The sequence below is a fragment of the Lygodium microphyllum genome, chromosome 27, assembly GCF_053477565.2.
Source record: "Lygodium microphyllum isolate KBCC chromosome 27, Lygodium_microphyllum_v1.1.10, whole genome shotgun sequence".
Lineage (NCBI taxonomy): Eukaryota > Viridiplantae > Streptophyta > Polypodiopsida > Schizaeales > Lygodiaceae > Lygodium > Lygodium microphyllum.
In genome coordinates, this window is record NC_141161.1 from 58,984,489 (window position 1) to 59,009,757 (window position 25,269).

Consider the following 25,269-nt stretch of genomic DNA (forward strand, 5'->3'; position numbering starts at 1 on the left):
ATCGCATCTCCATTGCATGCTTTGCAAAAGAAGGATGTGCCATTTAGATGGACAGCAATGGAACTTTCAGCATTTGAAAAGTTGAAGAAAAAGATGACTTCAAATCATGTGCTTGAATTGCCCGATCTAACGAAGTCATTTGTAGTTCAGTGTGATATATGTGGTAACAGCATTCGGACCGTTCTTATGTAGGATGGCGGAGTTGTGGCTTATAAGAGTCGAATTCTCCTCGATGCAAAAAAAAAATTGCAAGTCTATAAGAAAGAGCTCTTGGCTATAATTCATGCACTGTCTACATGAAAATATTATTTTTTTGGGGCTGATTTTACCGTGCAGATAGACCATCAGACTTTGAGGTGCTTTCTAACGCAGACAAAGTTATCAAAGAAGCATATGAGATGGGCAAATTTTCTCTCTATGTTTCATTTTTAGATTGTACATATTGATGGTAAAAAGAATGTTATGGTTGATGCATTGTCATGTAAGCCACAAATTTCAACCATTAGCATGGTTTATCACACTCAGTTAGATGCTATGAAAGAGCAATATATTACTAATTCAGACTTTGCTAATATTTTTGATCAACTTTGCAATGGCCACACGCATGAGCACTTTGTGCTAAGAGATGTATTTCTAATGATGCATAGCCGACTGTGTGTCACAAAGCAGTTAAGACTAAGAGTTATCACTGAAAGTCATGCTGCTCCATATGCAGGACACAAAGGTATCGATGCCACGGTCAAGGCAGTCCCTAGTGGAGCATTTCTTTTATTGGCCAAATTTGAGGCATAATGTAGAACAATTTTTCAAGACATGCATCATTTGTCAGAAGGTAAAGCATGATAGGCAAAAGATGTTGGGTTTATTGCAGCCATTTCCTATTCCAAATAGACCTTGGCAGAGCATTGCAATGGACTTAATTTTTAAGCTTCCTAGGATACCTATAAGGAATGATGGGATATGGACTATCATTTGCAAGTTCAGCAAACAAGCCCATTTCATTCCAATGAGAAAGAAAATAAAGGTTTATCATATAACACTATTGTCTTTGCAACACATCTTTAAGACATAGTGGAAGTAGCATTTGTCCTTAGTTAAGTTTGCTTTTACAACAACACAGTGCATAATTCCACTGGCAAAGCTCCATTTGAGGTGGTTGAGGGTGGCAAGAAGGTACCACCTATCTTACAAAGGATAAGATATTTGAGGCTGGTTGTTATGTGGAAAACTTAAATGCAACCTATGCAAAGATAAAGTATGCACTTTAAAGATCACAGAAAAAGCAAAAGAGGATAGCTAATCATCATAGACATGCTTTGCAATTTACAGAGGGCGATTATATATTGCTGCATTTTGAAAAGGCGAGGCTGAAAAAGATAAAAGGAAGAGAAAGACTATATCCAAAGTTAAGTATGAGATACTATGGCCCTTCCAGGTGTTGGAGAAGATCAGCGATGTGGCATATCAGCTGAAATTACCTCCACATTGGTAGATACACAATGCATTTCATGTCACTTTGTTAAGGCCTTTTCATGGTGGCATGCATCCAAGATACTGTCCTGATAATATGTTTGCCATGAGGTTACTACTTAGTATACTAGTCACTGTGAGATGTATGCAAATGAATATGAGTTTCACCTGGACACTAGAACTATACTTTTACATCAGCTTATGATCAGTCTTTTGCGTGAATTTTTTCTCAATTTTGAGACAAAAATTCTGATCACTTTCACCTCAGTTTTTTATCAATTTGAGAGTCGTTTATGGTCACTTTTGGAATCAGTTTTTGCATTGATTGCTGGTCAGTTTTTGCAATGCGTTTATGATCAATTTGGGGTTACATTTGCAACAGTTTGTGATTGGTTCTCACTTCAGCAAGTGATCAATTTATGATTAGATTATGCTCAGTTTTCAATGATTTACAACTGATTCCATGGACAACAGCATGTTAGTATGCCATTAATAGTTGCAGCATCCATAAGTTTCTAGCAACAGTTCTCGACTGATTTTCAGTTTTATGTTATATATATGCTGGCTGGAAATTTTCAATAGGTTAGGGGCATGTAGCATGGTTGGACAAGAGTGTGCAATGTTGTGACTGTGATGCCTTATGGAAATTCTAGTGCAATATGCTTTTCCTTTGACACAATACAATGCAATCAAGGACGATTGCAGGGATTTCAAGGGGAGGTCTGTCATGAGAACACGTATTTTTGAAACCTCACTTAACATGTGGATTAATTTTAATCACATGATTAAGTAAATGTTGCACATGTGAGGTGCAACTGGGGTTAAAGTAAATTTACGAGCCCGGGACCCGAAGAAATCACAAGTGTCAAAGCCAAAAGTTGCTATAAGTTATGTCGCATAAGTACTTGGTGGTATTTGGTGCCAGTTGTTGGCCTAGGTCATTCATTTGACCATAAGTGTCAATTGGTGACACTAGAGAAGTGGCATTTAATGGTTTCTAACACCAATCTGATGGTCAAAGATGGCACAAAGACACTCGGGAATGGAAGTTTCCTGGCCAATTTAATTATTGGCTAGTCAGATTATTTTTCAGGGCACCGAAATAATTATTGGATTAATTTTCAGTATTTAAAGACTGAAAATTAATATTTAATTATAAAAAATGCTAGAAAAACTAGTTAAGAACGTTGCCACTTGTCAAAAATGCCTATGCAAGACTGAAGAATATCTTTAGAGGCTGGAGAGAAGCATTTCTATAAATTCAGCCTGCAAGAGAGAGGGAGGAAAGGCTGCTGGTCTGATTTGCAGCTATCAAAGGACCTTCTAAGGCTTCCAAGGACAAGAGCAGACCAATCAACAACAGAAGACAGCATCAACAGGCTGTTGAGACAGGGCAGCAACTGTAAACGATTGATTTTCTTCAGTTCAGTGCATCTACAAGCTGTTGTGGCAAGGCAGCAGCTGCATTTGACTGATTTTCAGTCATTCTTCGCAACAGAACTCTAAATTTTCCCTCTCTATAGCTTTTCCTCTCATCTCCCAGTCATTTCACAACCTTGCTCTAAAAGAACTCAGTATTTGGACCCTTGGAGGTTGAGAAATTTCAGATTTCTCTATTGTAAACCCTAATATGCAACAGAAACTAGGGTTTAGCAATAGCCTCGAGAATCGTGTCAAAAATTGGAAGCTCCAAGACTTGGATTGAATAGGGCTGAAGCTATTTTTAGCCTATTCAAGTGAAGGGACCAGCAAATAATTGAATTTGGGGCATTTTCCATTTCCATCAAAGCGGGTGAAGGCCAATTGATTGCCTGAATCAAGGGGCGAATCGGATTAAAGACTTGCTGGTGATTCATCACAGCAAGGGGAGTTGGAATATCAAAAGGAATTGGGAGAATCCCATTGTAAATCAACTTATTCTTCAATAAAGCTAAAGAAATACCAAAAGAGACCAGTTTTGGGGCCAATTGGGTGTGCATTGTTCAAGATCAGTAGGTAAATTTGTATCTTCAGATTTGCATTAATTGTTTGCTGCTATAATTTAGTTGTAATCAGGGATTTACCACCCATCCATGAAAGAAAGGTTGGTTACAAGGTCTATCACAAGGACGTGAAATTTTAAGATGATTTAATCTTGCTCATAACGTGTGATTAAGTTATTAATTAAATGTGCAAGGTTGTTTAAGCATATGTAATGCACATGGCAGATATTCCACAGTAACAAGCCAACGAGCCCAAGGACGCAGTCGGTGTCAAAGGCAAAAGTTGTAATAAGTTATACCTGTCAGAAGTGGAGCGGCGGTGGAAGCATAAACATGTGCTGAAATAAACTGCTGAAACACAAGACAAAAAGAGAAAAGAAAGAACACAATACAGATGAGAACTCAGATGTATGCACGGGAAATGGAATCCATATATCTGAACACGAGACAGTCGCATACAACAGTGAGTCACTAGCTGCGTGGGCACTGGCACTGGCACTGGCTCCTCTCTCCACAGAGTCTGTAGATGGTGAAGAAGATACTGACTGAGGAGGAGCCATTGAGTATATATAGGCTGAAAAGTGGGGAGCAATAAATGCTGGTCGGACAGCATTAATGCTGGCCGACTGGTGCATAAAATGCTCCACTGGCATAAAATGCCACACCAAAAAATACCTAAAATACCTAATAAAAATGCCCAGCCCAGATCAAGCTCTGACTCACACATGAGCTGACAAATACTCTGCTAACACCCTCTCTCAGATCATGGGTGATCTAATACAATACAAGAGGAGAATGAAAAGGGATCAGAAACTATTCAACATAGAACTACCAAGTAGAACCATGGATACCCAAGCAGTGGGTGATCAAGCCACCACCAAGGTGCCTCGGAGAAAACCTGATGTCGATGTCGATCGTACCAAACACCTGAAAATAGAGAAGATCATAGAATGTCTTTGTGTCCATCACCAATGTCTCGCAGTAGCATACAAGACCATCCTGTCAAAAATGCCCCTGAACATAGGTGACCATGGATTCCCCGCCTTTGGCTAGACCGCCAAAGTGTCCCCTCATGTGAGCTCCAGACGAAAGTCTCCCGCTCTCTATCAGATAACCAGCTCATCATGAACCTCGATGTCAATCCCAGCTCCAGGATTTGATTCCGCCAGACTGAAGTCGATGCGTCAGGGACGTCCTTCTCTGGAACCTGTACACCTGTATAAAAGTATAGATGAGGCGCGACTGCCCCATCTGAATACCCGCTCACACTCCCTCTCTGACACAAGAGAGTCGTGAGGGATGACCTCATCACCACCACTAAAAAGCAGCCGAGGAAGGGGCCACCAAGCCCTTCCCGCGATCCGAAGAAGAGGATCCCTTCCGCGCCTTGGACTTCACCTTGGTCGGAGGATCTGAGTCAGAGTCTGATGAAGGAGAGGACTCATCGGTAGAGTCAACATCCCGCTTCTTCTTCTGCTCCTTCTTCCTGGAAGCCACTAACATCTTGCAGTCCTTCCGCAAATGTCCCTTCTTGCCACAGTGGTAACACTGGGCCTTCGACTTCTTCCCGTTACCCCTCTCTGAAGCTACATAAGCCTCGCCTCCATAATGTGCCGGAAGCCGCCCCTGTAATCTCAAGGATGTCTCATGCTCAAGAAGCATCGAGGTCATATGTGTAAAACTGACAGGAGTCGATGATGTCTGCGCCCGCAAAGCATTGGCCACTCCATCAAACTCCAGGGGGAGCTTGTAGAGGACCGTCCCAATGAGATGCGCCTCAAGAAGAGTAGATTGCATGTGCCGAAGCTGGTCCTGTACCTGCGTAACACGAAGAAGAAAAGACTGAATAGTATCTTTCGGCTCAAATCTAAAAGGGAAAAAAGTCTACCTAGAGGATGACCTCACACCCGCACAGGTGGCACACCGTAAAGAATGCATGCCACAGATCCTGGAGACTCGCAAAGCGGGAAAATGGACAATATACAGAGATGGTCGTGTCATCATCACAGATAAACGCCAATGACGGGACGCAGCCTATGAGACCCACCTGAGGTTTGCAGTGTGGAACTGCAACGGAGCTATGAAAACAGATGCGGGATTATTCCAGGAGACCTTCATTGGCAAGGACATCGTCCTCTACACAGAAACCCACCAAAGCCCAGGCACCTACTTACCAGAAGTAAGGGGATATAGATGGGAGACGGCATGCCGCCCTAGAGCCCGAACAAAATGAGGGACCCGAGGGTCCAGAGGGGTGGCTGTGTTGTACAGGGAGGAGTTACAGCCCATGGTGCAAGTCATGCGGAAAGATGAGGAAGCCCGGTTCAAGTGGATCCGGATACACACAGATCACCCCCGAGACATATACATGGCGGTGTGCTATTTCCCACCAGCACACTCCCCATACGCATCACTGAAGGGCGAGTCACCATACCTACCACTATACGAGGATATCATGCACTACTCCAGCTTGGGGGATGTCATATTGGCCGGAGACTTCAACACACGCACAGCACAAAGGCAGACCCCCTTCTTTGAGAGCGAAGACCACATGTACAAAGAGATTGCACCGGAGAAGATAGGATTCAACCGGGCATCACAGGACACAGATGAATGCATCGAATATGGTGAACACCTACTGGCATTAGGGGGGGCACACGGACTAGCCATCCTCAACGGTCTCGACAAATGGCCCGGGTCGGATACCCTCACATGCTTCCCACACAAGCACGCGGCCAATTGCATCGGACGGGGGGCACATGGAGTACCCGCACAAAAACTGGGAGCAAGCACAGTGGACTATATCCTCGGCCCTCTATCACTTATCCCCGACATCCAATCCTTTAAAATATCACCTCGCCCACTCGCAGTGGCTGCCGACCATGCCTACCTGCAATTTGACATAACCCGCAGGTATGACCTAACCCCCCCAGCAAGCAACCCCCCAAGATTCCCCAGGTACCACTTTACCAGGCTAACTGCGAGCGCATACTCCGACCATCTCTACTGGAGCCTGCAGAAAATGGACCCCCACGCACCCCTGGAGGAGATCACAGCACAGTTGGCGGGCACACTATACACCTCGGCTGCCGAATACTTCCCCCACACATCCCCCCACTCCACCCCTCCGAACAAGAATGTCCCACAGAATAGCTGGTACGACGCAAAGTGCAGGGAAACCCGGCTCCGTCTTCAACAGGACGAAGCACAGGGAGTACACACGCATAAACAGGCACGCTTGATCTTCCGTTGTCTAGTGCAACGGAAGAAACGAGCCTACCTCTCCAGAGTGGAACACGAATTCTACCAACTATTCTTAGGACAGGACAGCAAAGAGGCATGGACGGCGTTTCAGGAACCCCGAGCCCAGACACCCATCACCTCCCCGGGCACTTGGCACGCATATGCAACCTCACTATACCAAGTACCCAAGCAGCCCCAGCTACCCCGGCCCCTAGGGAGCAGACCCGGATCATCCATATTCTTCAGCACGGAGCGGGTTCGGGACGCCGTTGATAGACTCCAAAATGGCCATGCCCAAGACCACGAAGGCTTGGTAGCAGAGCATTTGACCCATGCCAGAGACATACTGGCACCTCTCCTAGCACACATGTTCAACAGAGCCCTATGCGAAGGCTTCTCTACCAGCTGGTCAGCCAACACCATAATACCTATCCTGAAGGCCAGAGACCCCATGGTTCCCATGAACTACCGAACAGTCGTGGTTGGCCATGTACTAGCCAAGCTCTATGGATCCATACTGGACCATGAGCTGAACAACTGGGCAGAGCAACACCAACATCGGGCGGCAGGACAAGCAGGGTTTAGGAGGGGGTTTTGCACCCTTGACCATATTCTCACACTGAGAGCCATCATAGAGGAGGGCAGAGCACATGGAAGACGAGTGTACTGCTGCTTCGTGGACTTCTGCAAGGCCTTTGACACAGTCCCACGAGCGAGGCTCACGTAGAGACTACACGAACTGGAGGTCCTAACCGAAATGCGATGGGGGATACTGGCACTATACGAATCGGTAACGGGCCGAGTTCGGGCAGCAGGAGGGCTGTCAAAGGAGATAACCAGCACCATCGAAGTCAAGCAGGGATGCCCACTCTCACCCACCCTATTTGGCCTCTACTTTGATGAGATCTCAGAGTACATAGATAGATTGGGTGAGGAGGGATCTAGCCTGGGAGGGACACTGATATCCATCTTACTATATGCGGACGACATAGTCCTCATCTCCAGCACACCCGAAGGGCTACAGCGCCAACTGGACGCACTACACGCCTTCTGCCAAGACAAAGACCTAACTGTGAACCTGGGGAAAACCAAGGTCATGGTGTTCAATACGTCAACCCAATGGCTCCGATGGTCGGTACCCCCCTTCACATACGGCGGAGAGACCGTGGACGTGGTCCAAAGATATGTCTATCTGGGATTACATTCTCTGGACTAAGATTTACCCTGAGAAAAGCAGCAGAAGATAGACTAACCCGAGGCTATGCAGCCCTCGGGTCAATGGAGAACCATTGTGCCCGCATACAATTCCAGGAACCCCAGATAAAGCTCTAGCTTTTTGACACCTTGGTCACACCAGCCCTCTTGTACGGGGCTCCCATATGGGGGTCCAGTCTCTACCACACGCGGAGGGCCCCACAGGATCAGCCACTGCCTAAGGAGGAGGCCACCTATGAGGGATGGGAGCAGATGGAGAGACCCTTAATACTTATGATCTCACGGATGATCCGAAGCAAGCCCTCCATACCACACGAGATCATCCGCGTAGAGTTGGGGGCACCGCCCCTCGTGGCTGAGGCCCTCTTCCAGACCGTGACCTTGCACCGAATATGGGACCTGCCCCGGCACCGGTACCCCAGACTCACCCTGGAGTCATCCAAACAGCTAGCAACACAAGGGGACACTGAGAGCTGGTATGCCCGAACAGAGACCTGGCTACGGCTCCATGGCTTGCACATGGACCACCTCCCCCTACTACAATATAGCCTAGACTGTCCACACCTAGAGCTCAGCCGAGAGGAGGTGAATCGCATCATCAGAATGGATATCATCGAGACAGACACAGCCAGGACATGGGTGACCCCCACGTCGGAACTAGGAACCAAGAAGGCTTTCTACCGAGAGCACTTCCTGCACATCTCCCCGGATGGCTTCATCACCCGCCCAAGCTACATGGACACACACCCGTCTCACGGGGTCAGAAGTGCCATCGGACAGATCCACACATCCTCACACCAACTATGGGTCGAAACGGGCAGATACGGGGCCAACCCCCTCCCCCCAGAAGACTGAATCTGTCAGCTCTGCCATCTCGAGCCACAGACAGAGGAACACTATATCTGTAGATGCCCAGTGTACTACGAAATCCGGGGACGCTTCCACTGCCTATTCAGCGAAGGATTCGAACCACTCTCCAAGGTGATAGAATTCAAAGACCAGAGATGCCTGGGGCTCTTTCTACTGGAAATACGACGCCAAAGAGACTACCTCCTACGAACCACGAAGCAAAGACAAGGAGCCACCAACCAACACACACTCAACGAATTCTACCAAATACCAACTACCCTCCCCACCACCGAGCCCCCACCAGCTCAACCGGCCTCCCGACCCCAAGGGACCACCTTAGAAATAGCCACAGCGAGAGGTAAAGCTCGGCGCCCATGCCCCGCCGGCCCCCATCCCCGCAGAAGACACATGTCGAAGATACAAGGGATACTACGCCGCCATCGGAGGACCCTGCCCCGCTGCTTTAGTCTCTCCATGTTAGACCGACCCATGCGAGACATCCTAGGATGAACACTCCAGGAGCAGTTCCACACCGCACTAGGAGTACCTCTAGATTGTATCTAGTCTAGATATCATTTTGTACCTACTCAATTTAGTTCAACATAGCATAAACATTAGCTTCACTGGGACTTTTGAAATCTCCCAAACATTTTGTATGCAACATTTTAGTCTCATAGGCCAACTAATATTGGAATATTTACATTCGGCCTTCAAGGTTCGTAATTGTATTAATTACGAAAAAAAGGTACAAGTTTACATGATTACAAGATACACGATGGCTGTAAACCAGCGTGTGTCAACTGTCAGTAAAAAACCCGGACAGAGGTGCATAAGTCATGGCAAAGACACAGTGGAAATTGCCAAATGCCAAGGAAGTAAGTCTTCCAGAGGGAGCAAGTCAGAGTGCCGAAGGAGATCTATCAGCCAACCTCTCTCTCTCTCTCTCTCTCTCTCAATCTGCATCTCCATTAGCACAAATGAAGCTCCATCAAACATTGGTCTACAACAGAAGAATCATAGCAACTCAATATCTGTTGACAATGACTCGTAGTAGCATACAAGACCTCTCAAAAATGACTCTAAACACATGTGACCATGGATTCCTCGCCTTTGGCCAACAAACTCCCAAAGTGGGACCCAATCTCGCTCTATATCAAATAACCAGCTCCTCATGAATCTGGATGTCAATCCTAGCTCCAAGATAACTTGCCAAACTTCAGTCATTGTGCATCAAGGAAAACCCTCTCGAGAACCTATGCACCTATATACTTATATAGATGAGATGTACCAACCCCATCTCACCACCCTCTTCACTCCCTCTCTTTGGCACTGGAGAGTTGTGAGGAGGGAGGCCCCTCGAACCATCGTTGTGGCCACATAGAGCCTAAACCTGGACCTGGAGATGAGAAAGACTTGCCGAGAGAGTCGTCATCAACTACTATTGCTCCTATCGGAAAGTTGCTAATGTCCTACAATCCTTCCAGAGGTGTACCTTTTTGCTACAATAATAACACTTAGACTTCTTCTTTTGTCGTATGACACCCCTCTCTAAAATTGGAACATCTAAAGCTGAGCAGTGTATCACAAAAGGAAAATATAGACCAAAGATAACCAAAAAACAGCCTGAAACTTGTCGCCCAGCCCACATAGAAGTAAAAGAGCAAAATGAGATGTTGATGACAAAATGGAGGCAAGAATGGCAAAAAATGCAATCATCCCGCAAGAAAACAGATCACCTCAGCCTGCTGTCCCCAAAACGCAGATTGGGAAGGGTCAACAATAGGTCCCCAGCCCCGAAATAGCCCCAAAAAAACTGTAAACGCAAATGATAGACAACAAACGCTCGGAAAAGAGCACAAGAACAGGCTGAAATTTAGCGAAGGAAGATCATCTAGGCTGTAAATCAGTCACGACAGCAAGAACAGGTCAAAACAGCAGACAAAAAGTCAAAATTCAGACCTGAAACAATGTAAAGCAGCAGCAGGAACAATGATCTTGCAATCTAATACCATGTCACAAGTGGATGCAGTGATGGAAGCGTGGAAAACTGCTGTAATAGACTGCTGAACACAAGAGACATGCCACAAAAGAAAAGAACACTGCAGAAAAAACTCACAAGCAAGTGATGTTCAAGAAATGGAATCCATACACCAAGATATGAGACAATACACATGTTGGGTGTAAAGGCCCTTTACGTTCTCCCGTGTATATATTATTTCACACACGTGAACTCACCCTTGCGGGTGTAAGTGTACCATACCTTAAGTATAAATACATGCTTTTATTCTTTGTGTGTACCACACTCGTACCCACCTATCCATCAACTCACTCTCACTCTATCTCATTGTTCAACACTGTTTAGTTCTAGATCATAGAGCACCTCAATTAATGTGCGCGGCTGACGAGCGCCAAGCGATAGGGGCCAGATGGCACAACGGGCAGCTAACGGCAGGCAACACGGGCCACAACACAACGCGCAATTGACGGGTGCGGCAGTTGACGGGAGTCACGCGACCGGATTAGGCTCCGTCAGACCTGACTGGTCAACGGACCCGTCATTCCGTGGGTCTTCTTTGTTTTCTTTGCAAAAACCATTATTTTCCTCAAAATCCTTTTTTGAAACTCCTTCCTCTAAACGGAGGTCACACGCTAGAGGCACAAAACTCAAATTTGTGCAAATTTGAGCCTGGAAATTTGGGGCTTTTCCCAGATTTGGTGCCAAACACGTGTCAGTGACTCCTGATCCATAAATTGCAAACATTGAGTGCACGGGTCTCGGAAATTTTGGGGATTTTCACATGCAAGTGAAATTCTTGCTTGTTTGAGCCAATTTCTTGGAAATTATGCACTCTTGGACCCCGAAACTTGGGGCTTTTGCAAAATTCGTGAAATTTCTGCAATATTCACACGTACTTGATGCTTGGGAAGATGTATTGATGCAATTGGAGCAAATTCATTGCAAAAATTTTGGGGCTTTTCACATTGGTGATATATTTTGAGTCGATTTGAGATTGGACAGTGAAATTTGCAACAGATTCACTGCTGATTGGGAGTCTTTTGAGTTTTGGATGCTTCAAATGTTGAAAAAGGGCAGCTTCTCTCGGCACATGTATTGCTGAATACTCACTATGCAGTGAAACAGTGGTTAAATACAGCATTTGAGTCATTGCATTTGGGAATTTTGGTGATGTATTACTGAAGTGGGAGTTGTCTTTAATGCAAATGTATCATATTTGATTCATGTATATGCTGTAATCAGTACTTGAGACTGAAATTGCAGCTAAACATCTACTTCTTGGACATCTTGAAAGTACAAGAGTATGTACTAGCTGTTACAATTCAGCAACCTTGCTATTGGCTGAAAGCATTCAGCCCTTTAATGCAGTTGTGTATTGCTGAAGATAGTTGGCAGTGCATCTACATCTGACACAAAGAATCTCTTTGAGATTCGTAAATTCGATGGCAATGGTTTTGATCTTTGAAAAGATCGTATGCAGGGTATACTGTTTCTAAAGGATTGTGATGATACTTTAGCAGAACATAAGCCTATTGCTTTGTCAAATGAGGATTGGGCTAAAATGAATAAAAAGGCCATTACTTACATTAAAATGATCGTCACAGATGATATCTTGGTTGATATAAAGGGACTTGATACTGCCTATGTAGTTTGGGAGAAACTCAAGGCTACTTATGAGAATACAACTCCAATCAATCAGCTACATCTCATGCGGAAGTTGGTCAACTTGAAGCTTGATGCCTTAGAGTATTTGAATACTTTCACTAGTATTTTGAGTCCGTTTACAAGATGCAGATTTGCCAACTTTTGATCCTAAATTGAGGGCTATCTTCTTGCTCATGACATTACCCGATTCATGGGAAACATTGGTTGTGTCATTGAGCAATAATCCCAACTTGACATTTGATGGTGTGTGTGGTTCTATTCTAAATGAAGAGATTAGATGCAAGGCAAGTGGGGAAAACGATGGATCCGCCTACAATGTAAGAGGAAGAACTGAAAAAAGATCTAATGCTGCAAATAAAAACAAAAATCGTAGCAAAAGTAAGGAAAAACAGACAGCAATATGTAATTTGTTATCAATGTGGTCGCAAAGAGCATAAAAAGCCCGATTGTAGATACTTTAAAAGGGAACAAGAACGCAAGAAGCACGCTAATGCAAAAGGCAAAAAGAATAAAAGGATGGCAGCTCTACCCCTAAAGAGACAGAAAAAGCAAATGTGGTATCTAGTGTTATTATTGAGGAAATAGAATAGGATAAAGATGCTGATTTGTTGGTTGCATTTTCAGATCCGCTTGCTATGACAATGGAGGACACGTATATCACTAAAATGGATGTGATAGATGCTTTGTTGTCAGCTCATGATGGTTTGTCACAATCGTGGATTATTGACAGCGGTGCTTCATTTCATGTAACTCCATCTTTGGAGTGTTTTTCTTCTTATGCAAAAGGTAATCTTGGAAAAGTCTACCTTGGCAACAATCATTCATGTGATATTGAAGGAATGGGCACCATACACCTGGCTCTAGAAAATGGTCAGGAATTGATTCTTCATGATGTTAGGTATGTACTTGGCATCAAGAAGAGCTTGCTTTCTGTTGGGTAGCTAGACAACAAAGGTTACTTCACTACTTTTGGTGGTGGGATATGGAAAATACAAAAAGGGTCTATGCTAGCCACTAGAGGTGGTAAAAAGGGGACTCTGTATTATCTCTGCTACAAGGCACTTCTTGGAAAGTTTGTTGCAATTTACTGAAGTACAATCACACATGGAGTTATGGCACAAGCGTCTTGGACACATGAGCCAAAAGGGTTTACAAGTACTTTCTTCACTTTGAACAATTGATGTGAAATACTCAAAGCTTGACTTTTGTGATGATTTTGTTCTTGGTAAACATGTAAAGAGTCCATACTCTCATGGAGCCTCTAGAAAGGCATGTATCTTGGATTTAGTCCATTCTGATGTATGCACCATGCCAATAAAAACTCATAGTGATTTCCATTATTTTGTGTATTTTATTGATGACTATTCTAGGAAGCTATAGATTTACTTACTTAAGCAGAAAAGGTATTGGATGCTTTTAAAAAGTTTTATGCATTGATTAGTACTCAAAAGGGCTTAAAGTTAAAATGCATAAGAACACATAACGGGGGAGAGTATGTATCTAAAGAATTCAATAAGTTTTGTGATGTCAATGGGATTAAACAAAAGCTTATAGCTCCTTATAATCCATCATCTAATGGAGTGGCTAAGCGAATGAATCGCACGTTATGTGAGAAGATTCGGTATACTGTCCACATCTAATCTCTTGCAATCGTTTTGGAGAGAGGCACTTAAAACCGCGGTGTATATTTGCAATTGATCTCCATATTATGCACTTGAAAGTGGTATTCCTGAAGAGGTTTGGTCTGGCAAGCCTGCTTCATATAACCACTTAAGGGTCTTCGGCTGCGAATGCTATGTATATGTACTTGTTGATAGCAGAACCAAACTTGACATGAAATCTCAAAGAGACATCTTCATGGGTTATGGAGATGAAGGTGAAATGGGCTATAGAGTTTGGGTCCAAGCATGAAAAAGGTGCTATGCAGCCAGGATATGGTATTTGATGAGTCAAAGCTGCTGAAAAATGTCACATCTAATGACTCAGATAAAAAGAGAGTTAAATCTCAACATGATTAGTTACTTGAGCAACCATCAGACACTAAAAAGTCAACTCCTTTTGATGCTGATTATGACAATCAACGTATCATTATTGAGCCAAATGAAAATGGGCAACAAGGGGATGTTGAACATCAGTTTGAGCACCAAAATCAGCATGCTGAAAATGAATTACAACAGCCTGAGATTGTATTACAACAACCTGAACATGCAGTTCAGCAGACAAACAATGAGGTCATTGACATTCCCTTGGATGTGGATCCATTACTTGATAACACAGATCATTGGGTAAGAAGGTCTACACGTGTCAAACGACCTATACAAAGATTTGATCCTTCTTTGGACTGCATTTTGCTCATAGATGAAGGTGAGCCTATTACATATAAAGAGGCCTTATCATGTGAATTAAAGAAAAAGTGGAAGCCAACTATGCAGGAAGAAATGAAGTCATTGTATCAGAATGATACTTGGGATTTGGTTACATTGCCCAAGGATAGGAAAGCCATTCCTAGCACATGGGTTTATAAAATCAAATGTGTGGATAGCAAACCCAAATATAAAGCCAGACTTGTGGCTAAGGGCTTGTAGCATCTATGGATCTTGAACTTGATCAAATGGATGTTAGAACTGCATTCTTGCATGGTGATCTGGAAGAAGAATTGTATATGAAACAGCCCGAAGGTTTTGTTATACAAGGAAAGGAGCATTTGGTATGTAAGCTTAAGAGAAGCTTGTATGGTTTGAAACAAGCTCCTAGACAATGGTATAAAAAGTTTGATACCTTCATACTCTCACATGGATTTAAAAGAAGTAGTGCAAATCACTACTTATATATTAAGAAGCAACTACTCGTCGTATCTGGTTCGGTATAGCCAGCTGATGATGGAAGCCTTATGATACTCGTGCTTTATGCGGATGATATGCTTATTGCTAGTAAGCATAAAAGCCAAATTAATGCATTGAAAAGACAGCTGAATTCAGCCTTTTCCATGAAGGATTTGGGTGCAGTTGAACATATTTTGGGCATGCGTGTAACACGAGATAGAGAGCAGCAGCAGCTCTTATTTCTCTCACAAGAAAAGTACATCAGCAAAGTACTTGATCGTTTTTCTATGGCTGATGCTAAGCCTCTTGGTGTACCTTTTCCACCTTATCTTAAGCTTAGCAAAGCAAATTGCCCAAAAGATGATAAGGTAGCCATCTCTATGAAGGGTGTTCCTTATGATTTAGCTTGTGGTTCACTCATGTATGCTATGGTTGCTACTAGACCTGACATTGCTTATGCAGTGGGAGTTGTGAGCAGGTTTACGTCAAATCCTAGCAAAGAACATTGGGAAGCAGTTAAATGTATCTTACAATACCTTAAGGCCACACAAAGAAAATGTATTTGCTATGGCAAGGGTACATTAAATTTGCAAGGGTATTGTGATGCAGACATGGCATGTGACTTGGATACTTGCAAGTCTACTAGCGGGTACATGTTTACCTTGACTGGTGGGGCCGTTTCTAAGTGCTCTAGATTGCAAAAGATAATAGCACTCTCTACCATTGAGGCTAAATATATTTCAGCCACTTAAGCTTCAAAAGAAGCAGTTTGGCTTGGTTGTTTGGTCAAGGATTTTGGGCTACCCACCAAAACACCTATACTTGGATGTTATAGCCAAAGCGCTATATGCCTGGCTAAGAATGCCATGTTCCATGCACGTACCAAACATATTGATGTTTGGTATCACTTTATCAGACAGGTTCTCGATGATGGTCTAGTCACTCTGACTAAGATCAAATCACAGGATAAGCCTGCAAATGTTCTCACTAAAAGTCTTGCAAAGGCTCAACATGAGCATTGCATTAGACTTGTGGGAGTTGGTTAAAGGTTCACTTAGGACCTTTAAGTGGGAGGTTGTTGGGTGTAAAGGTCCTTTACACTCTCCAATGTATCTCTCTTATATATATTACTTCACACGTGTAAACTCACCCTAGCGGGTGTAAGTGTAATATACCCTAAGTATAAATACATTCTTTTATTCTATGTGTCCCACACTAATACACACCTATCTGTCAACTCACTCTCACACTCTCTCACTGTTTAGTACTATTGAGCACCTCGACTAATATGCCTGTCCTCTCTCTGCTTCCGCTTCTACTCGATACATGGTGGGCACTCTAGGATTCCTTTCCCAAGTGTACTCCACTCCCCCACCCTATCTCCCCTGTTCGCCCTACCTCCATTACACACCTTCTCCATCTCCTAGTACTACCACTCCTATTGCAATGGCCAAGAATGCCTTCACAAATAAGACACGGTTTAACGGTCGAATTTCACCACTTGGTCAAACTTCATGCAACAAGTCCTTCAGTCTGAGGGACTTTGGGACCTCACCGTTGGTACCGACGCCAAACCCTCAATCAGCTCACCCTAATCACATCCATCAATAAAGAGCCCACAATACCATAGCCAATGTTGAGTTAATGGAAGGGTTGCTTTCTAAGTTTCACTCTCAATTACAGCATTCTCCCCTCGCATCTAAGCATTAGAGTCATCTCATTGACCGCTATGCGGCTCGACATCGCTCTCAACATATCAATCTTGATTTTGAGCTTCAGAAGTTTTCCATTAAGAGAATGATTTGAAAGTCAAGTTAGCCGAATATCGGCAATTACTCGCCAAGTTTACCACTACTAGCTCCCTGAAGTCAGATGGCCATCACGTCACATTCTTCTCGATTAATTTGTCTGATAAATACTTCCATTTATCCAACACATTATCTCACTATCTAGATTGCCAATCTTTCTACGAATTTGTGTTGTGCTAAGAAATGCACTTAGCCACTTAAACAGCCCCAAAACATGCTAATTTTAGGCTTATTTTAGCCAAAACCCTAAAACAGGGAGCGGATCAAGAAAGTTAAGTGGGAGAGGATCTAGAACCCTAATTTTCTATAAATTGGCAGCCAACCCTCCACTCTTTCACAATCTCATTTTTGCAAGTTTCAGGTGTTACCAACTTGCTGCCCACACCCCGGTCACAGAGAACATCTCAGCCCTTGCTGTCCATCACTGTTCCCTATAGTCTGGCGCCTTCTTCCAGCCCTCCACATGCTAATTGTTGATGTTTCTGCCTGGCAACTGACTGTTGTTCATTTGCGCTGCTGTCGTACAGCCTGTCACGCCAGCAAACTGCTACGTTTGCAAGCTCCAGCTACCACCTTGGCAGTTTTCTCTCTCCTGTCTGCAGTCACTGCAGTCTTTTTCTCTCCTGCAGGCTGTCCTGCCTGCGTTTTCAGTCTTTCTCTCTCCAACAAGCTCTGTTTTTAGTCTTTCTCTCTCCTATAGGCTGTCTTGCCTACGTTTTTAGCCTTTCTCTCTCCTACAAGCTCTGTTTTCTCCTACATGCCGTGTTTTTAGTCTTTCTCTCTTCTGCAGGCTGTCCTTCCTGCCTTTTTAGTCTTTCTCTCTCCTGCAGGCTCCGTTTTCAGTCTTTCTCTCTCCTCACTGCTGTCTGCATCAAATCCAGCTTCTCACTACTGCGTTTGCTGGTGTTCAACATCCGAAGGCTGCCTTGCTGCGATTCGGGATCCGTTCGGAGTATGACACTCTCCAACTCATTACCCTACCCTGATCCTAGAGATACAGGAGTTCGAGGCTCAGTATTCATTCACTGCATAGTGTGTTTGCTGCATGAGCATCGTTTTATTAGTAGTCATATCATTTCATTTATTCACTGTGTTCATTGTCTCTGAGTTACTCTAACCCTAACCCTAACTGTGTTCTTTTTATCAGTCTGTACTTTGTCGTACGATTTCTGTTTATGTTTCTGTGTTAGGGTATTTTTCTTTACAGTTTGAGTGTCATTTCTTGCATTATGCAAGGCTACACAATCAAGTCCACAAGGAGTCCTGTATCAATCCAAAATACGCTTAATTAATGAAAAACGAAAATTTGGTACCACTCCTCCATCAGCCCTCATCACAGTGCCTGTTGGCACCTCCCTCCCTAGTTGTCGCCCACTGTCTAGCACCCTCCCTACTGCATTTGGACTCTTTTGTCATCGCCAACACACAATCTGCCTCCTTCCGGCTTGCGTTTGGACACTCCTCCACCATGCGACAATTAGCACTAATCTTCCACAATATCAAGCAATCTTTTGGAGCTTGCGTTTGGCCCTCCTACTTGCAAGCAACGACTAGTTGTGCTCTTCCTCCTCCATGGGGTCCTACTACTGCGGTTGCAGCCTTCTATTGCCATTCTCATTATCAAGCATCATCCTCTACAGTCGCCTCTGTTCTCTGACACTTTGGTGACCAATGTTTGGTGTTTCCCACACTGCACTCTGACAGGTGGTCATAGCACTTGGGATCCGTCTCCAATGGATGTCACTCTCCGACACTAGATTGCTCTACCCTTGGGCATTCTGTACACTTACATTCATTTATAGCATTCATTCACTTCAAAGTTTCTTCTCTCTATGTTTGAGTTTTGAGTTTTTTGTGTTTTGCGTTTAGGGTTTGAGTTTTTGCTTGTCTCTATCTGAGTCTTTGTGTTTCAATCTTGGTCGTGCATGCTATGTTTCCTCAATGCAAACCCTAGCATATCTTCATAAGGATTTCTATCTACCCTGAAGCAATCAAGGCGAAATAAAATGCACTAAATTTGGGCAATAATTGTGAGAGAGAAGTTATTACCATGTTCTCGAAGATAATCACTTTCTCGGCATTCTAAACCTGCATCTGCAATTGCCGAAACTTATTGACAAGCTCCCGTATAGAAGAAGACTTGTTGGGACTCAAAGTCCACATGAACCTCTAGAGACACTCACTTCATAACGGTCATCCACTTATACATTTGATTCAACTCTAGCCATATCTCTCAAGCCATGATCAAGTGCTCGATGTGAGCAATAACAACTGGAGTGCAAGAGAGAAATAGAAAAGAGTGGATGCGGTTATTCAATTTATCCCAATGTGCCTATACCTTGAGCTGTTAAACAACTCAGCTTTATCATCGATAGAAACCTTGGAGGCATCATGCGCTGTAGGACAGTTTATAAACTCCGCCAAATCATACGACTCCAAGATGGCAAGCATCATTACCCGCCAAATGCAGTAATTCCCCCTACAAGCTTCTAATCTGAAGGAAGAGCTAGTAACACTAGGATCTTACGGTCTATAATAGATGGAAACTCCGTGTGGATCTTGAAAGACATTGTCACCTCAATAACTTATACAAAAACAAGGGCAATCCACTTTGAATCTGCCAACAATACCTTTTAGGGCTTCCTCCGCTCGTTCCTAACGAGTTTCAATTGTCAGAGCTAATGAATACTCAAAATATGCTCTGAAAGCCTATAAGCACAGCCTTTTCTTCTTCACCAACAACAAAAACCTGCAAAAAACAGCAACTTCACTCCTTTCCCATGCTTCACCTTTTCACCTAAGCCTTCAAATGCTGAAAATGTAAACTTTTGTTGTAAAGAAACCTCCCTTTCAAATGTTCCCGCAATTAGTCAGCCCTTCTATGCTATTCTAATACCATGTCAAAGTGCAGCGAATGCGGAAGTGTATGGACAAGACCGAAAGGCAATGAACACGAGAGACGAGGGAGAGAGAAAAGAAAAAGTAGAATGCAGAAATCTGGAGTCAATGAATGTTGAAATGAAGGTAGATATACAAATGTGCTATCAAAGCATCACCTTACGCCGATCTCTCTCACCACCTGAAAACACGTGTGGGCTGGCTGCATGCTAGATATAAATAGCAGCAAAATGGCCATAAAAATGAACAAGTTAAAACTGGTCAACCAGCTGCCAAATCTAGCTAATTGTGCCAAACTAGCCAATTGCACACAAAATCATGCAGCAAATCAGTGATCTGCCTCAAGCATGCCACATGGCACTACCACTTGCCCATAAACTATCCGATCTGCCTGGAAAAAGGTGCCTGCTCCTAGTGACTACTGAAAATGCTCAAAACTCCACAAAAAGTGCATAAATATGCACTATAGAACTAACTATACAACTATAGCCTAACAATGCCAGCCCAAGGGATGACCAAATCTCTAACACTTGCAAGTCTAGCTTAACAAAAGAAAGAGGAGAAGAAGAAAGATGATAAAATCTAAAAGTGATTGAGCCTTCTACAATGGATCCAACTATAGCATCGACGGCTACACAATCTCAAAAGTGAACTGTAGATAGCAACACTTCTTGCCATATGACACCTCCAAATAGTATTGCTGCCCATATGCATCCAATGCATGGGCATATTCTTATTGTGGTGACAACTCTTTTGTTCCTATCCAAAGTACACGTGATAGACAACCAATTCCAACTGGGTAAGGTGATGCTCATACTGCAAACAACATCAAGATTCAATTTTCAGCAAGGCTTCTAGGCAGGCTAAGGAGCCCATGGAGCTTATTTCCATAGATTTGTGTGGACCTATGAGGACTCAGTTTTTCTTTCACGCTCATCGTTGATGATTTTAGTAGGATGACTTGGGCCTACTTTTGGGAGTTAAAGTCAAAAGCTCTCTCTCATTTTCATGATTGGCTGATCTTCAAGAAGGACCATTCCAAGTGGAAGTTAAAAGGCAATTAGATCCGACAAAGATTTTCAAGAGAATAGAATCCATAAGTGGAAGAACAAGAGTGTAATTGAAACAGCTTGTTTGCAATTGGCACCATTTATAACAGTCGTCGGCACATTTTTTGTTGCAAGCTGGCCGACTTGCATTCTTTTGATCATTTTCTACCTACTATGTATACCAATTATACCCCCTATCATCATCAGTTTTGTGAACCTGCAAATTGAGATATTCCAACTACTTCTAGTCTCACAAACCTTTGTACACATTCTACTCTCTGTATTCAGTATTCATTCACTGCAATGTCTGGCATTCTTCTGTCTCTTTCTCTCTCTCTCTCTCTTCTCGTATGTTCACTTCTTTCTTCCAATCCGATCATATACATCCATATCACTACACTCTAATGGATATTGTCAATTCGTGTGACAATCTGTGCATGTCCCAATGGGCTGGGCACCATTTCTTTTATTCAAGTTGTAGTTGTTGCATTTTTTGTGCCTAATTTGATGGCCAACCAATCATTTATTATGGCCGACCTATATTTGATTGGACATTATTTGTTGGCCAACCGATTCATGTTGAGGGCCTATTTATAGACCAAGTGCTCCTCATCTATTATTTATCATTCTACATATTTCAACAATAGGTTTAGCTGGAGAGATGAAGCTAGTGCTAGTGTCCCCACAGCCAGTGACTCATGTCATTTCTGTACCACCCCTTGTCTTGGTATATGGATTTCATTTCCCAAGCATCTCTTTTCTTCTAAGTTCTTTTTCTTTGTTTGCAATGTTTATCTTTTCTCTTCTCCCTTCTGTTATACAGTTTATTGCTACAGTATTAGTCATGAGAACATGTATTTTTGAAACCTCACTCAACATATGGATTAATTTTTAATCACATGGTTAAGTAAATGGTATACATATGAGGTATAACCAGGGTTAGAGTAAATTTACGAGCCCAAGACCCAAGGAAAGCACGGGATGTCAAAGGCAAAAGTCACTATAAGTTGTATCGCACAGGTACTTGGTGGTATCTGGTGCCAATTGTTGGCCTAGGTCATTCATTTGGCCATAAGTGTTAATGACACTAGAAAAGTGACATTTAATGATACCTAACACCAATCTGATGGTCAAAGATGGTGCAGAGACACTTGAGAATGGATTGGTGCTTAATGGTACCTAACGCCAATTTAATGCTAGAAAAACCATTTGGGAAGGTTGCCACTTGTAAAAAATGCCAATGCAAGACCGAAAAACGTCTTTAAAGGCTAGAGAGAGGCATTTTAGTACATTCTACCTGCAAGAGAGAGAGAGGAGATACTACTAGTTTGATTTGTAGCTATTAGAGGACCTTGTGAGGCAACCAGGGATAGGAGGATACCAATCAACAACAGGTGACAGCATCTACAGGCTGTTGAGACAGAGCAACAACAATAAATGATTGATTTCTTCAATTCATTGCATCTACAAGCTGTTGAGACAAGATAACAACATTAAATGGCTGAGTTTTTTCAATTCTTAGCAAAAGAAAGTTCAAATTTTCTCTCTTCTCAGCATTCTCTCTCATCTCCCAGCCTTTCTACAACCTTGCTCCGAAAATTACAGCATTGAAATCACCAAAGGCTAAGAAATTTCAGATTTCTCAACTGTAAACCCTAATCTACAACAAAAATTAGGATTAGACAGCAGCCTCAAGAAGCGTGTCAGAAATTGGAAGCTCCAAGACTTGGATTCAAAGGACTAAAGTTGTTTTCACTCAAATTCAAGTGGAGGGACCAGCAAATCAATGAATTTGGAGCATTTTCCATCTCCATCAAAGCAGGTGAAAGCCAATAGACTGCCTGAATCAAGGGGCAAATCAGATTGAAGGCTTACTAGTCATTCTAAACGGCAAGGGGAGTTGGAGTACCAAAAGGAATTGGGAGAATCCCATTGTACGTCAACTTCTTCGTCAATTAAGTTAAAGAAATACTAAAAGGAGCACCAGTTTTGGGGCCAACAGGGTATCCCTTGTTCAAGATTGTAAGTTATTTTCCATTTCTCAGTTTTGTAATAAATGTTACTGCTGTAAGTAAGTTGTAATCAAGGAATTACCACCCATCCACTGAAGGCTGATTTCAATTTTCTATGCTTCCAGAGCTGCATTCACTTCTAACATAATATCAAACATCCATATTAGCTCCTATGGTGCTGATTTCTTCTGCTGCAGATCTGCATTTCACACTGTCTGCAGCTGATTGGACTTGTCTTGACTTGCGCGACTCTTCTACACACTGGGTGACCATCTACTGCAGTTTTCCAGCCTATTTCCAGCCTTTGATCCCTGTGTTTTCCACACAGCTTCTTGCGTTTTGACTATCTAGAACCTACACGGTAAAACACGACCTGTTTTTTTAAGTTCTGCTGCATTTTTTGCATAATCAGGCTATGTTTTTGTGGGCTGACCGTGCATTTTAAGCATCTGATGTGGTTGCAGGCTAAGCAACTCTGTTTGCAGTCTATCTTCCTATTTATTGGCTATAATCATCATTTTCAGGTTGTGTTTGATCAAATTTTGCCCTTTTGCAGCAATCATCTTTTGTGATTCATTGCTCAGCTTTAGAGAGGGGTCTTGTGTATTCAATTGCCGTATTTTTAAACACCACACTTTGGTCATTGTTGATTCTTCTGTATGTGCTTTTATTACTACCAAAACTCTTGAAATTGTCATGAGTCCATATTCTTGGCACACATCTATTCCTCAAAATCTCTCGCCTCAGTTCATCTTTTCTATATCTACCTTCTCGTGGCACTTTTGGCTTCTACTAGAGATTCTCAGCATACAAACATTATTTACTCATCTACGAGTTTTCTATTGGAGACTTTTTGTATTCAGATTTAGATTTCACTCAGGATGTTGTCTCTTGGTACCTTAGATGTTTCAACTTTAGAGAGGGATGTCATACTGAAGAAGAAGAGGGAGTCTCGATGCTATTGCTGTGGCAAGAACGAACATCTCTAGAAGGACTATGGGGCATTAGTAGCTTTGCGGAAGGAGGAGAAATGGCCAATGACAAAGGGTGATAACTTTATCAACGAGTCTTCCTCATCTATAGTTCTAGGTTTAGGCTCCAGCCATGCAGCCCCAGCAATGGCTGCAGGACCTCCCTTCCAGCTTGCTAGTACACTTGATGCACGTAATCCTCACAACTCTCCAATGCCAAAGAGGTGATGCAGGGCCCTCTCTCATAGATAACTTCACATATATTTGATTTACTGCCATTAGAGGATGTACTAATCCACATAGTGATACAAGCTAGGAGTTACGACTCCTCCTCTCATCAACAGATTCTCCAAATAGGCCTGGCTCTGGTATCACCAGGCCTATTACATCCTTAGTGTCTTGAGCCCCCGTGCTGTACAAGCGTTGAATTCACCCTCACATGGGAGCCAAAGCAATCATCTTTCAACTTGAGAAGAAGCTGCATGTCAGAAGCAGACTCTCACTGCACAAACTGACATATGCCTCTGGTAAGCTTCTACTAAATTATTTTCTTTTTACAGGCGATCCAAATCAGCTTGTGCATGCAAGAAAGACAGCATGGAGTCTACTAATTTCTTTTCTTTTGTACGTACCCGAGTGATCCCGTTGGCTAAGCAGTGATGCCGAGTGAAGCGAGATGAACAGCCGCTTCGACGTGACAGAGGCCTGATAAAAGCTCTCATAATGGCAAAAGACGAACGTGGCGATGAACTGAATGAGTGAAAATATACTAGCAATTCACCCAGCTCATAAACTTCTACATAAGCCTTTTCAAAGGAGATCTCATAGCTATGTCGAACTCTTGAAAATTTTACTTCCGAGGTTAGGTACAATTACGCACACACAAATTCTCTCTCTCTCTCTCTCTCTCTCTCTCTCTCTCTCTCTCCATATATGGTTGCTTCACAACAGCCTCGAGAAGCTGTACCATGAAGTCAAAAAAAAAAAAAAACAAGGGTTTTTGGACACATGAACAATGCTTTGCTAACCACTATCTACCTAAATTATCACTATCTCATGGAGACTTACAATACAAAATAGAACTTGAAGTTTGGAGGTCGATTGGGTGGAAAGGGATTAGGATGGATTGAAGGGATTCTTCACGTTACGGTGATTGTTGTATGGCCAAGATTGATTGGATTGTTAACTAAAAGAATTTGGGTGATAGTTTGGAATTCTATTTTCCCATCATGGGCATAAGAAATACTAGCATCTTAAAGACAAGTAGG

General features: G+C 43.0%; 1 protein-coding gene across 7 annotated transcripts in view; it reads right to left on the reverse strand.

The window, feature by feature from the left end:
- LOC148012356 (Metallopeptidase M24 family protein) overlaps nt 1–24,952 on the reverse strand; it is a 192,094-nt gene extending 167,142 nt beyond the window's left edge. For 3 of the 7 annotated variants that reach the window (XM_087669390.1, XM_087669387.1, XM_087669384.1), the window contains exon 1: nt 24,634–24,948. Coding sequence is in view for 5 of the 7 variants with exons in the window: in XM_087669387.1 (XP_087525513.1) it covers nt 24,634–24,723 (90 nt within the window). In the remaining 2 variants the exon portion in view is untranslated. Of the gene's footprint in view, nt 1–24,633 lie in introns of all 7 variants that reach the window. The other 4 variants (XR_015689079.1, XM_087669386.1, XM_087669389.1 and 1 more) reach the window with 4 other exon arrangements.
- Nucleotides 24,953–25,269: the final 317 nt, after the last annotated feature.